The sequence below is a fragment of the Aythya marila genome (assembly GCF_965140915.1).
Source record: "Aythya marila genome assembly, chromosome: 1".
Taxonomy (NCBI): Eukaryota; Metazoa; Chordata; class Aves; order Anseriformes; family Anatidae; genus Aythya; species Aythya marila.
This window is the reverse complement of record NC_139042.1, coordinates 168,391,327-168,406,756: the sequence shown is the minus strand read 5'-3', so window position 1 is coordinate 168,406,756 and position 15,430 is coordinate 168,391,327. Positions and strand designations below refer to the sequence as shown.

At 37.4% G+C, this 15,430-nt stretch overlaps 1 protein-coding gene across 1 annotated transcript in view; it reads left to right on the top strand.

Annotated features, from left to right (window-relative positions):
* Positions 1 to 15,430, top strand: part of TRHDE (thyrotropin releasing hormone degrading enzyme) — a gene marked incomplete at its 3' end in the record, with an annotated part of 202,467 nt that overhangs the window by 148,909 nt on the left and 38,128 nt on the right. The window contains exons 10-12 of the mRNA XM_082784741.1: positions 6,409 to 6,497; positions 14,061 to 14,194; positions 14,294 to 14,349. Coding sequence (XP_082640867.1) covers positions 6,409 to 6,497; positions 14,061 to 14,194; positions 14,294 to 14,349 — 279 coding nt within the window. The remainder of the gene's footprint in view (positions 1 to 6,408; positions 6,498 to 14,060; positions 14,195 to 14,293; positions 14,350 to 15,430) is intronic.

The window sequence follows — 15,430 nt, the reverse complement described above, 5'->3', positions numbered from 1 at the left end:
GTTATCAACACTGAGCAGATGGAGAGGCCAGTTCAATTGTGTGTGCAGGTAACTGGTGCCATTGGAGATGCCCTGAGATATTTTGTTTGATGTTCTGCTGCCACTACATGGGCAGGACCATCCATACATGCTGTGCCATAACTCTCAGCCCCTGGAAAATGTCTCAAGTACCTCTCAGAAGTTCACCTGATGCCACAACTGAATTTAGTCCAGAGAAACTAAGTCACAGCAAAGTGATGGCTGAGATTTCATAAGTGCCAGCTGATGGGAGATTTGTTATTTCTGTTTTTCCAACCTAAGATAATTTGGACAACTCAAAATTTTGTTACTCAACCTAATAAAACATTGGAAAGTACATAGAGCTTTTGGTGTTCAGCTTTTTGTGGAAGTTATTCCATAGGTGCTTTGCACTGGGAAAGATTAGGAAAAAAAAAACAGATGGCAACTCATTTGCCACGTCTAATAATCTGGACCTTACTGACTTCATTCAGTGTAGTTGAAAGTACAGCCTCCGTATTCTCCTATAATCTCATGTTCTATCTGCAATGAAACTCTACTTTCCTGTGCTGTTAGCACATTTGAGCAGAAGGTTGGATTTCATAAGGTCCCTTCCCACCTAAATCACTCCATGATTTAATTTCACGACTGCCCCTACTCTTTAAAATAATTATGCTTATTATATCCTGCTAGGAGTAAGATCACGTACTTTGCTTTCATCTATAACATTTTAATTTTGTCCCCGATTCTTCTGTTGTTAGATGAACTAAAATATAGTATTTTTTTCTACAGTCTGTACATTGTTCTATTCTATCTTGTCACGTTTCTCTTCCTTTGATTTTTTTGCTAAGTATATAATCAAAAACTATTAATAGGTGTCTTCTCTTTCTAGACATTCCTAGCTTGTCATTTTAACTGTTCTTTTTATGTATTTTTGGAGGTCCATCTCCCTCATTAAGAATTCTTGGAGAAAATAATCTGTACTGGGATAAGAGGGAAGATCTCAGTTAAGAAATGTAAGCAAGAAATATAAGCAAAAAGTGAGAAATTAAACGGTTGAATTTATCAGTGGAGGGTAATAATACTAAATTATTGAGAACCCTGTGTTGAAGTTGGTACTATTCACTGATCTGATAAAGGGCATGGAAGAATAAGATGACAATTTTCTGGTAATACGAGGTATGCAAGGCTAGCAAAAAGTAAAGCTAATTATCAAGATTAAAGAAATATCCCTCAATGCTGGCTGACAATGATAAAATGACAGATCAAACTTAATGTTGGTAAATGTAGAAATGATGCACATGGGGAAAACAGTCCTAACTTTGATGCTTAATGATGGGTTCTGAAGAAACTATTCTCCCTCAGGAAGGAAATCTGGAAGTTGTGGTAGGCACCATCAAGCAAGTAAATAGAACAGTAGTAATTACTAGGAAATAGGTGTATAAGTAGCATAAAAGAGACAAGAATTACACCACACTGATAGAATCCGTAGTAGACCTGCCTTCAAAACACTGAGGGCAGGTCTGGCTTTCTAAACTGGAAAAGAGTGTAATAGGCATAAAAAATAAGGAGGCAGTCAACAAAAATGATTAAGTATACGTGCTATATATAGAACAGCAGAGTAGACTGAGAGTCTTAAACTCAGAAAAAGAGATGGCTTTAGGGAAATACAATAGAGATCTGTAAAAGCTCGAGGAGAGAGGGATGTGGTTGTTCACTTCCTCTTCCATTCAAAAAGCAGGTTAATTAAATTCTACTGAAGTATTTTAGCCACATACAAAGTTCTGTCACTTTACATGAAGTGATCATATGACTTGTATATTCTAAATATTGAGCAGATTTCTTCATTGTTCTGTGAGCAATGACTAGGAGCAGCTGAACTTCCTTGGTTAGCTTTGAGTCCAGAGGAGTCAGGGGAAATGCCACTGCAAAAATGCATTGTTCACTACAGGCAGTTCATGGAAGCCTGTTACTAGGAAGATGAATATTGAAAATGTATCGGCTTACATCCCAGCAAAAATCTTCATTAATGTGAATAAGTAGTTGAAGAGGTGTACAAAATATGGAGCTCCAGAAAACTTGCCTTTTCTTCTTTAACGACCTGAGATCTTTGTTTCATCAGCAGAAAAACACTGCCCTTTTTTGACTTTTCATAGCTCTTTACAAAGAAGGAAATTAATTGTTCGACTGAAAATACAGAGTTTCTACAACATAACTGTTCATCACAGATGGTCACAAATATGATCATTTTCCGAGTGAGATAAAGTACCTCAATATTGTCTATGTAGTCATCAAGTAAGGCCCAAGACAAAAAAAAAAAAAAAAAATCTGTGTAATCTGAGCAGAGCATAATTAGCTAGCTTCTGGTATTATACGCACCTTGGCAGCTACAAGATTGGATTACTATATCAAACAAGTCACTCTGAATTATTCTGTTTGCTGAATGGAAATACTAGCACATTTTGGTATTATGCATTGATATGATGCTACCAAAAATACAAAAGGCAGTAATACATTCTGTTTAATTCTGGATGTTATCCTACATCAACCTTTATACTACCTTTCAACAGCATCCTCCTCTCCTACATCTCTTCGTCTATGACTGAACAGTATTATGTAAACACAGTTTGTATTTACCGTATCTATTCCAATTTTAACTGTCCCCCTCCTCATCCTCAGAGGGAATTAATCCTTAATTTCCTGAAGAAGTCCTGAACTTCTCAGAATTTAGGTGGTCTGTCATGTGTTCCCTGTTAAGGTGGTCAAGTTTGTATCCAGAGGGACATAATATGCTGATGCCTCTGAGGCTGTGCAGCATCTCAGGTGGATTGGATGCAGTTTCTTATTTACATTACACCCAGGGGCTGAGTGTGCTGCCTTAACAGGTATTCAGTTCTTGCAGACATACTTTTTAGTGTAGGAGGTTTCTTCCAATCCCACTGCCTTAAGACTAGGAATCTCTTCACTGGAATTGGTTTGTCAGATCAGGCAGCAGATAGCCAGATGGAAGATTGTTTTTTTCCCCTGGCCAGACACACACACAGAGCACCCTGGTGGTACTTCCAGAATGTAAAAGAATAATCAAAAGATGTTTACTGCTTCCAGACAAAGCAGGAGGAGAAAAGGCAAGTGGGCTGCTTCTCTCTTTCATCTTAGTAGTAGAAGAGTGCAAACAGAAGTAGAAGAATGCAAATAGAAATATGCAAAAAGGCTTGCTTCTTCCTAGTCATGTCTGGAGAACATAGTCCATGAAGATCATTCAGAGATGGTGCATAGAATTCATCCTAACAAAAGGGCTCAGCAGGTGAGCCAGATATGTCTCTGTCACATATAAATAAAAAAAAGCAACAGCTTTAGAAGTTTCACTGGGAATGAAGATGATGGAAGGTGAAAACAGGTAAACTTGCAGAGAAAAACACTAAAAGTAGGAAAAATGGATTTTTGGAGAGGTCTATTGAAAGGAAACCTGTGGTTCATCTGGTAAAGCAATAACCAAGATGGAATGTGGAAGTTCTGGAGAATGCCAGGAACATTAGCAGGTCTCAAATGTTATGAAGGTTAAATACTAATCTTCCTAACAAAATCATACATGTTTTCTGAGGATGTGTGGTTTGTGTGACTCCTGTTCTGTAGCAAAATCACTTTTCAGATAAGGATCTTATTTCCATGGGATTTACTTTAACTGGAAGTGACATATTAATATGAGGTAATACAATATTCTTTTCCATACAGAGATTGCAGTGTATAAAATCCATCATTTTATGAAGTCCCTTCTCAAAATGATGTGTCCATATGATCATACACATGTATCTGTATATGTTTATATGTGTTTAAATCAGCAAAGTAGGCAACTCGGTACCTTTTATTTTGTAGTATAAATTTTTCAGTAGGAGTCCATCTCAAGAGTCATAAAAATACCATGCCAATACAGTTTTTCCATTTTTTTCATAAACCAAAGTTCCTTTCAAATATGTACTAGCTTTGTGCTTAATTTTGCCACATTTTTCTCAATCATCATCTGTCTTTTTCATTTTGGAGAGCTGACTGTTTAGAATTAAATGTGCTTTTAAAGATGGTATATTGCCTAGAAGTATTTTTGGGCAGACTCTTCTTATACTGGTTGGTGTCTAGTAAAGTATAAGCTACTTAAGAGAGTGGTGAATATTCTCTGGTGCATCAATTTGCAGCATCTCCTGACAGCCCTCACTTGTTGAACCCTGAAGTTATTGCCACTGTAACAGGAGTAGCAGAGCAGAATAAGTGTTTTCACCTCATTAGTCTAGCTCACAGTCCAGGATATTAGTTGGGGTAACAATGAAGCTAACTTTATGTGAGGACCCCTGAATGAGAACTGGAGAAGCAAATATATCAGTGGACATCTTTTCTGCTGGTGGTGCTGTGAAAGGTGGTAACCTCCAGTACAAGGAATGAGAAGGCAGTAGACTCTTCAGATGCCACAGCTTAATTATTCAGAAAGTGTCTGCCAGAGCATGGGCTTATCTGAAGTATGTCTTTGGTGCATCAGTGTATCTATTAATTTTCCTAGTGTGTCATGATACCAGTATTCAGACAACCCAAAATCACATGGGACTTTTTTCTTCTCCCATATGGCAATAAATGCCATGTTTTCTTTCCAATGTCACTCATAGCTCTTTCAGCTGTGCAGTTTTCCAAATATCTCCCCCTCTCTGCTGAATCACTGCTGCATGGAAAACTGTTTCTCAGCATGTATGGTCCAGTTTTGTGTGCTGCAAAAGCCTGTGCTTGAGGAGTTGGGTATCAGGGTGCAGCGAGGAGTGGCTGTTTGCAAAGGGCTCTTTGACAGGACCCTGCGTGGCAGCAGCACAGGCCCAGGGGTGGCAGCCAGGCTCAGCCCAGAGTCTGGATCCCCAGACAAGTCCACAGTGATGAGGCCAGGCTGGGACATCACACTGACCCTGAGCTTTGGCAGCCAAACCTCCCAGAGCAGGGCTGCTCTCAAGGCATGTACATTGAGCATGCAGAATTGCCCATGTGTGGAAGTATTTGTTGGATCTGGCCTTTGAAGTAATACAGGCAAATAATACTTGTCTTATTGATGAAATCTGTGAGAGAACAGAAATTGCTGTAGTAGTCTACTGTTTCTGAATCTGCACAGAGAGTGTTCTGGGGTGCGTGTTGCATGATGTGTGTTTTACAGTGTCAAATGACAGATGTGCTCCCAGGCACAACCCTTGCATGCCAACGTACTCTGACTATGGTTATGGCACATGTGGTATTGTTCACAGTTCACTGGAGCAGGCTTCTGAATAAGCAGAAGTGATCAAACCTAATTTTTTGGGTATCATAGGCTTGTTCTGCAATGCTGTGTACTGACAAGGGAGAAGCTAATGTAGCTGTCATGAACTTGCCCCCACACATCCTTGTACCATTTTGATTAAGTCAGTCTAAAATGGTATACTTATTTGGTATCTAAGTGATCGTGTACGGTGATATATGAATATATGAGCTGGGACCCTTCTCTTGCCATGCTGCCTTGCTTAAAGGACATGTGCTCCCCAGGCAAAGGGAACGCCTGTACCATCATGGGGTGCTTCCCCTCAGTGTGCAGAATGAGATGGCAGGCCTGTGTTTATTCTTTCACCGGCTAGCGAAATGATATTCTGGGGAGTTGAGGAGTACAGATAATGATGAAGGCACACAAGAGTTCCTCCTTTCCATCTGCTCTAAAAGATTGACTTCATACAGTCAATTTCTGTTTGTTGAGATAAAAAGGTTGTAAAAATCTTAGGAAAATTATAACATTTATTCCAAATGAGAAACAATTTGTGATACTCTAGAATAAAGTTGTGGTCTGATTATGCTAGCTTATCTGCAAATCCACATTTAGCAAGTTTTGTCCAGTTTGCAGAACAAATCACTGATAAAAAATGTTGCAAAGAAGCGGAGAATCCATCCCATTCACTTTGGTTTTATTAACCAGCAGCTATGAAAGCCTGTTATAGCTTTTTAAAAAGTTCCTACAAGTAGGTGTTATTTTTAAACTTTGGAGTCCCTATAAATCAAAGCATGTTTTACCAGAAGTTTCTGTCTTCCTAAGTAAACATACTGAATGCTCTTTTTTCTGTGGAAAATCATTTTCCTCTTCTGTGAAGTATTTTGTTAAATTAGGAAAACCTTGCAAAAAGTCCTCATATGATGATAGTGTGTGAAAAATGTAAAAAATCTTTTTTTTTTTTTTAGATGAATGAGTTTTTCATTGTTTTACTGCTAATAGCAAATGCATTTCAAAATCAAAATAACTTGTTAGAATCCACATCTTTATGCTGCTACTGAAATTGTGTTTTGATTTCTTTGACATGATCCCTGATTGCTGTGAGAAGAATCAGTTCAGTATTTTTGTTCTTAGATTCCCCCTCCTTTGTCTTGCAGCTACTTGTGGCAGATTCCATTAACAATTGCAGTAGGAAATACGAGCCACATCTCATCAGAGGCAATTATATGGGTGTCTAACAAATCAGGTAAAAATAAACTTTCCTCCCAGTGGAATCTCATAAAGCATACTTGTGTTTTCCTCAACTGTTTCTTTGGAATTGATCCTAGATAATTGTTTAGCTGCTCTGCACCTAGTGTTAGCTACTTGAAATGAATTACAAAAGGAAGAGCCGGGAAGGGAGGGAGGAGGAATGAAGGATAAGCAGCAAGCAAGAAGATTTATAATTATCACAGACATTACAGTATAATGAAAAGCTTTTACATAGAAATGTGTTCCTAAGTGCTAAATGCTTTGTATTTAGCAACTTATATCAAATTATTGATGAATGTAATTCAATTTATTGATTTATAATAGTTAAACGTAATATTTTTGTAGCAAAGCATCTGATGAGTATGACTTAGTAAATGCAAATTATTTATAATTCTGGCATTTTGTAATTCCAATCCACAATCTAAACCAGGGCTAAGAAATGTTTACTGCTATTTAAAAGTTTTTATATTTATCTGTCAAAATATTTGTTATCCCTATTAGATAACCAGATACCGGACATTGAAATTTTATTATTCTGCTTACCACTTATTCTCTCCCTTCTCAATTCTTACATGATCATAAGAGCTATTGTCCTGAGAACAGCCAGGGCTGGATACCAGTGTTTTTTCTTTCTTTTCTTGTTCTTTCTTTAAAAAAAAAAAAAAAAAAAGGAATCCTAACATAGAAATTTCATGAAATATTTCTCTATTTCCTTAGCAGTTCATGCAACATCAGCTGACAGTTTTGGACTGGCATTGAAGTGGATGAGGAAAAAATATGAAGACTTAAATAGAATGAGTATAAGGATGGGAAAAGAAAGTGCCATGCATCCCCTTGACACATGGGCTGTAGCAGGAGAAGTGACCCCTTCTTGTAAAATTTAAGGGGTGTAGAGATTCCCCCCGACAGAAATTTAACTGGAGAGAGGAATGAGTCAAACTTGTGTGTGTCTGTGTTTTTCCACTTTTTTCTCTTTTATAAGTTACCAAAAGGTAATAGTTTGATAGAGCTTAGCAAACAGCAGAAGCAGAAATGATGGGTATAAGATCACTGGAAATCTGAGTAAATGGACTTTCTAGTGCTTGAAGGTACCTGTTCCTTCATCCTGACCATTTGAAGCCCATCAGAATGTAGGATGTTTTATGCTGCTCCCATGTTGTGATGGTCTAAAAATCTGAAAATGTGCCTGGCACCAGGGTCCTTTTCATACCTGGGAAACATACCCTAGTCAGAGCACACTAAGATGCTGTCTCACTTTGCAGAGGTGATATTGCCATACTTTTTAATATTAACACCTCAGGAATACTTGAAAACCTCTTTGAGCTTTCACAGTCTGCCTTAATGACCTGCTCCACTCTTGTCCTTTAGGGCTTGATTGAACTCTCATTGAAGTTAATAGAAAGATTCCCATTGACTTCAGAAAGAGTTGATCTCAACTCATCTCATCTCATTAGGTTGTACATGCATGCCTCCTTCCCCTCACTCCTGCCTTGAAAGTTCAGTATATCACTATTATCTGCACAGTTGCTTCCTCATTGCCTTTTACTTGCAGAGCATTGTGGAGGAACAAGAACATAAAACCACTACCCACCCTTTTAAGATCTGCTACACCTATCGGAATGCCTTAAAAAAATCAGCGAATTAATGATGGCCAGTGTGAGCAATGATTTTGGGGTTACTGTTATGTAGAAATTGAAGAGGAACCTTTCTGAATAATGAGTTTCCTGTGTAGAGAATCAATGCCACTGTGATCTATTGTCATTATCTTTGTTATTCCTCATTACTTTCTCAGTCACTCGTCTCATTAAAATGATACTATATACTTATGAACATCAAGAATGTTCTCTTGCTTCTGTTTATTGTTGTCTAACTCACTTGGATAATTCCTCAGCATACAAAAATCAGTAGGAAAAGCCCAAGATTTGCTTAATATTTGATTCATTATGTATGCTGTTATGTATCGGGGCTGCTGTAGATGTTTTTGTGATACTCCTAAAGATTTCTGCAGCTTGTATGTTAGTTTCGGGGAGATCCGAAAGGAACTGTGAGACTGGAAAGGGCAGTTTCCAGGACTGATTTGTGTTGGCAGGAACTTCTAAATAAGTGGCCTCTTTTATGGTCTCTGTAATGATGAATGAACACAATGTCCCCAATGTTTTGGATCAGCATCAAACCAATAGCAGGTAAAAAGTCAAGGATCTGCTTTGATCTTAGTCCACCCCTACAAGACTTCTTTGCAAGGCTTCTGCAGAGAAGTTGGTGACTGCAGAGAAGCTGGTAACTGCTGTTGTCTTAGAGTACTAAGTATGGAAGCACAGTTTCTACACATTTCTAATAATCCATCATGTTTCTACAAATCCAGGAGAAGGATAGACAGTGGCCTTAATGTCAGGTGAAGATGTTTAGCTGCCATCCATTTAAAATAGGTGAGCAAAGCTGTGGAATAAGGCATACTTGCTGTTCCCTGGTCATGAGTGTGCTGGCACTCAGACTCCAGGTAAGAAATATGACCCAGAAGATGCTGCTGAACTGACTGAAGCAGTTTTACAATCTGCCTTACTGTCATTTCCATCCTCACCTCCTTTACCTTGCCTGATTTGTTTCGTCCCGGAGAAGTACGCTTCTGATAGAACTCTCTGCCTCTGGTAAAGTGGATCATTCAGACTCCTCTTAGTATCTGCGCAGGATTGCCAGAAGACGGGGAAAAGAAAATTCAGCAGGACAATTGCCTTCTGATCAGCAAGACTCGATTTACTATATCATGCTACCTGCAACTAGATAATCTCTGTTTTAGCTGTAAGCCCCTTAGTCTGGTTTTCCTCCATGGAGCTACAAAGAAGACAAGCTGCTTCCAAGGGGGTTGATGATTGTCCATAGGGTAATATTGTAAAAATAATACTTTATTCATTTATTTATTTATTTGATGCTGAGAGTTGGACAGCTGCTGAACTTGACCTGCATTATTTCCACACTCCCTTTTTTTATCTTTCAAAAATGGGAGGAAGGGAAGTGACATGATGTAAAAGAAATTAATAGGTCCTGTTTTATAACTTTAGCCAGCCACGATGAGGAGCAGGGATACAAGATCTACAGTTCTGGCACAATTTTGATAGGGTGAGGCAAAATTACTCCTTTTATCCCAACAGCTGAGCAAAAATCCTAACAGGAAAATGCTGCTTACACTTGTGTAATATCACCTTAGATGTTAGCTGTTCCATCATATAGGAATGCTGAGGAATGGAAGGATACTCTGAGGAAAGACTAAGTGTAACAGAACATGATCATATTTGCTGATATGATAAATTTACTCTAGTGTTCACAATACCAAAATATTTTTTCAACATGGAGCTAGGGCACGTGAGATGGAAATAATTTTTCCTTCTGGTTTGCTGTCTCCCTGTATGAGAAGATATTGGAAAAAGTTTTGTAGTATTTAGCTAAAACCAGTATCTTTTTACAAAAGAATGTGACTGTGATGAAATTCCTCATGGAACATTTTCTTGGTCAGGAAATTTTCTCTTGCTGCTCTTGGCATGAAATTGTGTTAGTCTCGTGCAGTTATTTTTACAGGAAAATGGAGTCAGTTCTACCACCAGCATAAACCAATTTCTCAGTGTGCTTGGGGTTGTATAAAATGAAAAGTTAAACGAAAATAACAACTGTGAGTCTGAACACTTGAAGTGGTAGTAGAACTGTCTGTAGCCCACGCTTTTGTCAGCACTGGAATAGGTTCTTGCAGAGGGCTGCCCTTCACCCAGACCTGCCTTGCAAGGTGGTCATGCTGCTGTGTGGAGGAGCAAGCTTCCATCATTCCTGCAGGTTTTGATGGAGTGGAAGTTGCAGGAGAGCTGTGAGAGCTTGAACTTCAAGCCACTTGCAGTTAGCACCAGCTGGAGGATTGTCTCACACTTCTAGAGCAGAGAAAATGAGAATCAGACTCTGACTGTTTTTTTTTTTAAGTTCAAAACAAGTGTTGTAGAAATTAACCATTTCCTCCTAAATGTCTTCTATACTTACGCAGCAAAACTGGAAGTTTCAGAGCAGTGTTATTTTCTGAGGTATCCAGGTAAAACATGACCATGGAAAAACACTTTCTGATGGAAGAAGATTAAAAAAAATCCCTTTGATCTTGAAATGCAACTGTGTATATATTTTAGAGTGAATTTTAAAAGGTGAACTAAAACCATCAAAGGTAGATTTCTTCCCAAATTAAATTTTTGTTGTTGTTTAGAAAGTCATGAATGGTTTAATATAGGGTTTGACACTGAATGACTACCTTTTTCCTAACTATAATACTTTAAATGGGAAACTAATAAATGTGTTTGTGATAAGTAGAGAAATTGCACAGGTGTATAGAAATTTTCAGAGCTATAATCACCAAGAGAAATAATTTCTTTTATAAGAAGGCATGAGGATCGACAGACTCAAACATCAAATTCCAGTAAATTATAGGGAACTACGTGGAGCACATGCATCCAACAGTCCCTTAAAATAACCACCTGCTTATATGAGCTGGAAAGGCATGAATGATTCCTGTCCTGTATTTCAGGAGAAGGTCAACACATGAATGGTCTTATTGAAAAATAATAGCACGGGGTTATGGTTGGATTTAAACTGACCAAAACAGCAGTAGTGCCATCAGGCTTTGAAATGATACTGCTCTCTCTTAAAGCAGTATGTAGTGGAGGAGTTCCACAGCTGTTATTTATAAGATAGGCTATTTTAAAGTTTTCATATTTGACTGGCAAGTATCATCCGGTACTGTATTAAAGCATAAGTAATTTCCTCACTGTAGAGATCAAAAAAAATACAAATAGTCAAATAAGAAAAAGTTATGTGTACTTTTTTCTTTTATTAGACCTGATCGTGAAAATTTCTATTTAATGTATTTTTTTTTTTCCCCCAGATATTTTTAATGTGTGTTCATAACACATTTGATAAGTTTTTATTTGTCATAGAGGTACAACGATTAATCTGATATAAGTAGCTACATTCAGCTATGGTGGCATTTAAGAACTAGTTTGCAGAAGAAAAAACATGAGCAGAAAGCAGTGCTACATTAACACAGCAGGTTCTACTGTGTACAAGCAGTCTCTTTCTGACCCCACAAAACTCCTGAACACCCAGGGAAATTCTAAAAGTTGTTGTTTCCCTCCACAGCCTCTCTTAGCTACAGAAGTGGGTATTTTTTCTGTTGCGTTTAAGAAATCCAAGAAATTGATTCAGTGTATAGCTGAGATTTAGCAGTGACAGGCTGTATTCACAGCACCACACTGAGTAAATTAAATAGGATAGAGTAGATCTAGATTCAAATTCTTTCTCCTCTCCCTGTTTTACAGCAGGTATTTGAACTCAAGCCCTTCTAAGAAAAGTGCTTTTAGCACTATGGTGTAAGTTGTTACAATTTTTTACAGTATGTCTACACATGTTTTTCTTTGAATAAGATAATTGAATGTACACAGGAATCAGACTTAAGTCTTCTCTGTGTAGGCTGGACATGAGCAACAGGTGATTCTGCTTTCAGGGCCAGTGAAAAAACTATTTAAACAGAGAAACAACCTCAGTAGAACAGTCTATTAGAAGTTGCTTAGGACTGAGAAGCACTGTTTAACAAACCTCTGTGGAAGGAAGGAAGTTCGGTGTTAAAATTGTTAAAGTTGTGGGAATTGTTAAAGTTGTGGTAATGCTGGAAATCAGGAGTCTGCATGGCTACAGACTGTAAATTCTGAGCTGGAGAGACATCTTTATGCAATTTGGATGGGATGTAGGTGCCCTTGTACTTCCAGAAGGCTGAGTTTAGCCAGAGCCTGGCATATCTCCTTAATGAGCTGGTCTAGGTCCTCATACAGTTTGATTGCCTCATACCTTTCAGTTTTAACTACCTATGTCTCTCCACCTAACACTTTGCTTACCTTTTTCAAGGCTAGGAATCATGCAGAGTTGTAGGACTTAATTTTGTTTGTTTGTTTGTTTGTTTTTTCTTTCTTTCTTTTTTTTTCCTCACATAGTCCTATTTCTGCATATAAAGGACGTGTGGGTACTTAATCAAAGATAACTAATACAGTGGTCTGTATGTTTTTTTTCTCAATCATTTGCATAATTAGACTGAGTTGTTGGAAGTCAATTAGACAAACCCTAAAAGAACAGTAAAAAAGTAATCGAATAGCCAACAACTGAGTTATTTTAGGCTTAATATTTCTAAGAAGGGTATTTTTAAGAGATTTTAATGATGTCAGAACTACCTAGGTGAGGAGATGACTTTCTTTTCTAATCCTTCAGCTTTTTATCTGAATTCATGTGCATAAAGCAGCTCCATGAATTTAAAGATAAACATATAATTAGGTGTTTTTAGGATTGTATCTCACTGCTTTTTGTATTCTTTGCACCTTAAGACTGCAGTTATTTCTGTGTTTGCTAGAGATATTTAGTCAAGGGAGAAGCATAACTTTTATCTATAGTTCTAGTCATCTATTATTTCCTCAGAAATTACTTTTTTACAAGAAAGGCTGTAAACAAATCCATTTCTCTAGTAAGTCTAGGAACTAGATGGTGTATGTGAATTGTTAAGACCATATTGTTAACTTGTTTTTTTCCATTTGTTACTTTCAAAGAATTCAAGCATACAAAACAATTTCCTGTCGGAATTACATTTAAAACAAATTTGGCATATTTCTTTTTTATTTTTAAAGTACATGAGGAAAGCATTCCTTTCGTCAAGAACATAAACACTGGTTTTATTATAGTAGAAAAAAAATTGCTGAATTTTTAGAGAGCTCTTTCTCATAATCAGTTACGTCAGAATAATTTGCTAAATTGAAGGATTATTCAAGAGACATAGAAGCCTGATGCTTCATTCTATGATGATTCTTCCCATAGTGAAAAAAACATGTGGTTCCGGGTATTTTGTTGTTGGAATCCCTACTTTTGTGAGTAGTGATGGACTGGCTGACTTCTAGCTTGTACAAGTAATAGAATAAATTCATACTTTCAGCCCATAAGTGCTTACTTAAAAAGAGGGGAAAGAGGAAGAATGGGTTAGTTGATACAAGGTTAATTGGTATAGTTCTAGAGAAGAGCTTCTCAGTGGTTAGTAGCTTGGAACTCTATAACTGGAAATACTTTAATTTAAAATCCAATAACAGAAGCTTTATTGACTACATGCAGAAACACTTAAGATTATTTATTTATTTATTTATTTTGAATCACAGGTTGAGTCTTCTCTCTAAAGCAAATCCATTGAATAATAGAATTGTACTTCTATAAAGCTGCTGTAGCAGCGCCAGCGTCAGGGTACCAGACTTAAACGGGCACTTCTTGTATAAATGCTATTAACTGGAAAAAGACTCTTGGAGTTCTTTGTGGATAAAAGGTCTCAGTAGAAGCCTCAGCTGGTATCTCTACATGAAAGAGATAAAGAGAAATATTAATTAACCCCACTGCTTTTGTTAGTCTTTGAATCAATTTTACTACCTTTCTGCAGAAAGAATTTAACAAATACGTTTTTAGAATTTTTTAAATTCAAAACCAAGTCAATTCCTATTTTGTTCTTTGTTTCCAGAACACCACAGAATTCCTGCTTTGGAAGAGGCAAGTTGGTTGCTGGGGAACATCAACCAGACCGGCTACTTTAGAGTTAATTATGATGTTAGGAATTGGAGGCTGCTAATTAATCAACTAACAAGGAACCATGAGGTAAGTTCCTCTTCTCCAGCCCTAAAATCTGCTTTTATATGTGAATGTTCACTATTTCGTCACCCTAAATGGTTCCATTTTTCTGGTTGCTCCTCATAGGTTATCTCTGTCAGTAATCGAGCAGGCTTGATCGATGATGCATTCAATCTAGCCAGGTATGTTTGCCTGAAGATAATTTATCTTCAAATACATTCTTGCAACAACTCATACAATCATTAGCTCAACAGCTGAGAGCATTTTGAAGTTAAATATGTTTTAAACACACTTTAGTTTTCCTCCCCCCCTCCTTTTTTGTATAGTGCATAAACACGGTCTGTAGCACACTCTTGATCAATAATTGCCGTAGGGTATTTCCGAGTCTAGAGAGGTCTGATCAATTTTGCAGCAAGTTTAATTTAACACTTTGGAGGTAAATAATCTTTTTCCACTTTCTTTAATGAAAAAGGAAGGTGTTTTTTTCTTCTTCTGTTTCTCCCTAAAGCACCCATTCTCTCCTCCTCCCTCTCCAACCCCTCCCCCTCCTTTTTTTTCTAAGAATCCCTTGTGCTGTATTTTATTTGTGATGGAAGGCACCTTCAAGATTCAGATTTTTTTTTTTTTTTTTGCCTTGACTTATGCTGTTATATCATTTTTCCAATATCCTTTTCTTGTAGTCTGCTAGAACAGACTCTTTTTTCTGCATGACGTTTTTCACACAGAATGTAAAGTCAGAGTTCTGTTGACCATTTCTGGAATTTATACAGCTTTTTGTGTTTTATTATGACCAGAGTTATGTAATTAACATGTATAGTGCTGGTTAGGTAATGCCTTCTTTATGAATTGAGACAATGAAATCATTCCTGTTTTGAAGTCGATACATCCAATATGTTGGTCGTCAAAGTGAAGAATGAGAAGAAAGTAGTGGAACTTTTCAAATTTTGAGATTGTTGAGGTCCCTGGGAACACTGCATCAGTAAAACACTATGATGTCAAAGGCTGTGTGAAAAGAATTCCAGATGTTACTGGCTTTTCCATTTGCTAGTGTATTTATAGGCATATTTGAGCAGGGGCTTGCAAGAATTGGCAGTACTGAGGTACATTTCACTAGAAATGGTCACCAGAGATTTTTGAGATTCAGGCACAATGTCACGCAGAAATTATGGCTCAGTGATTTTCCAGCTTCACTGCAGTAAAAAACAGTTTTGTGCCCTACCACTCTGTTTCTGCTGCCTGTGCTAGCCTGAATATATGACATAA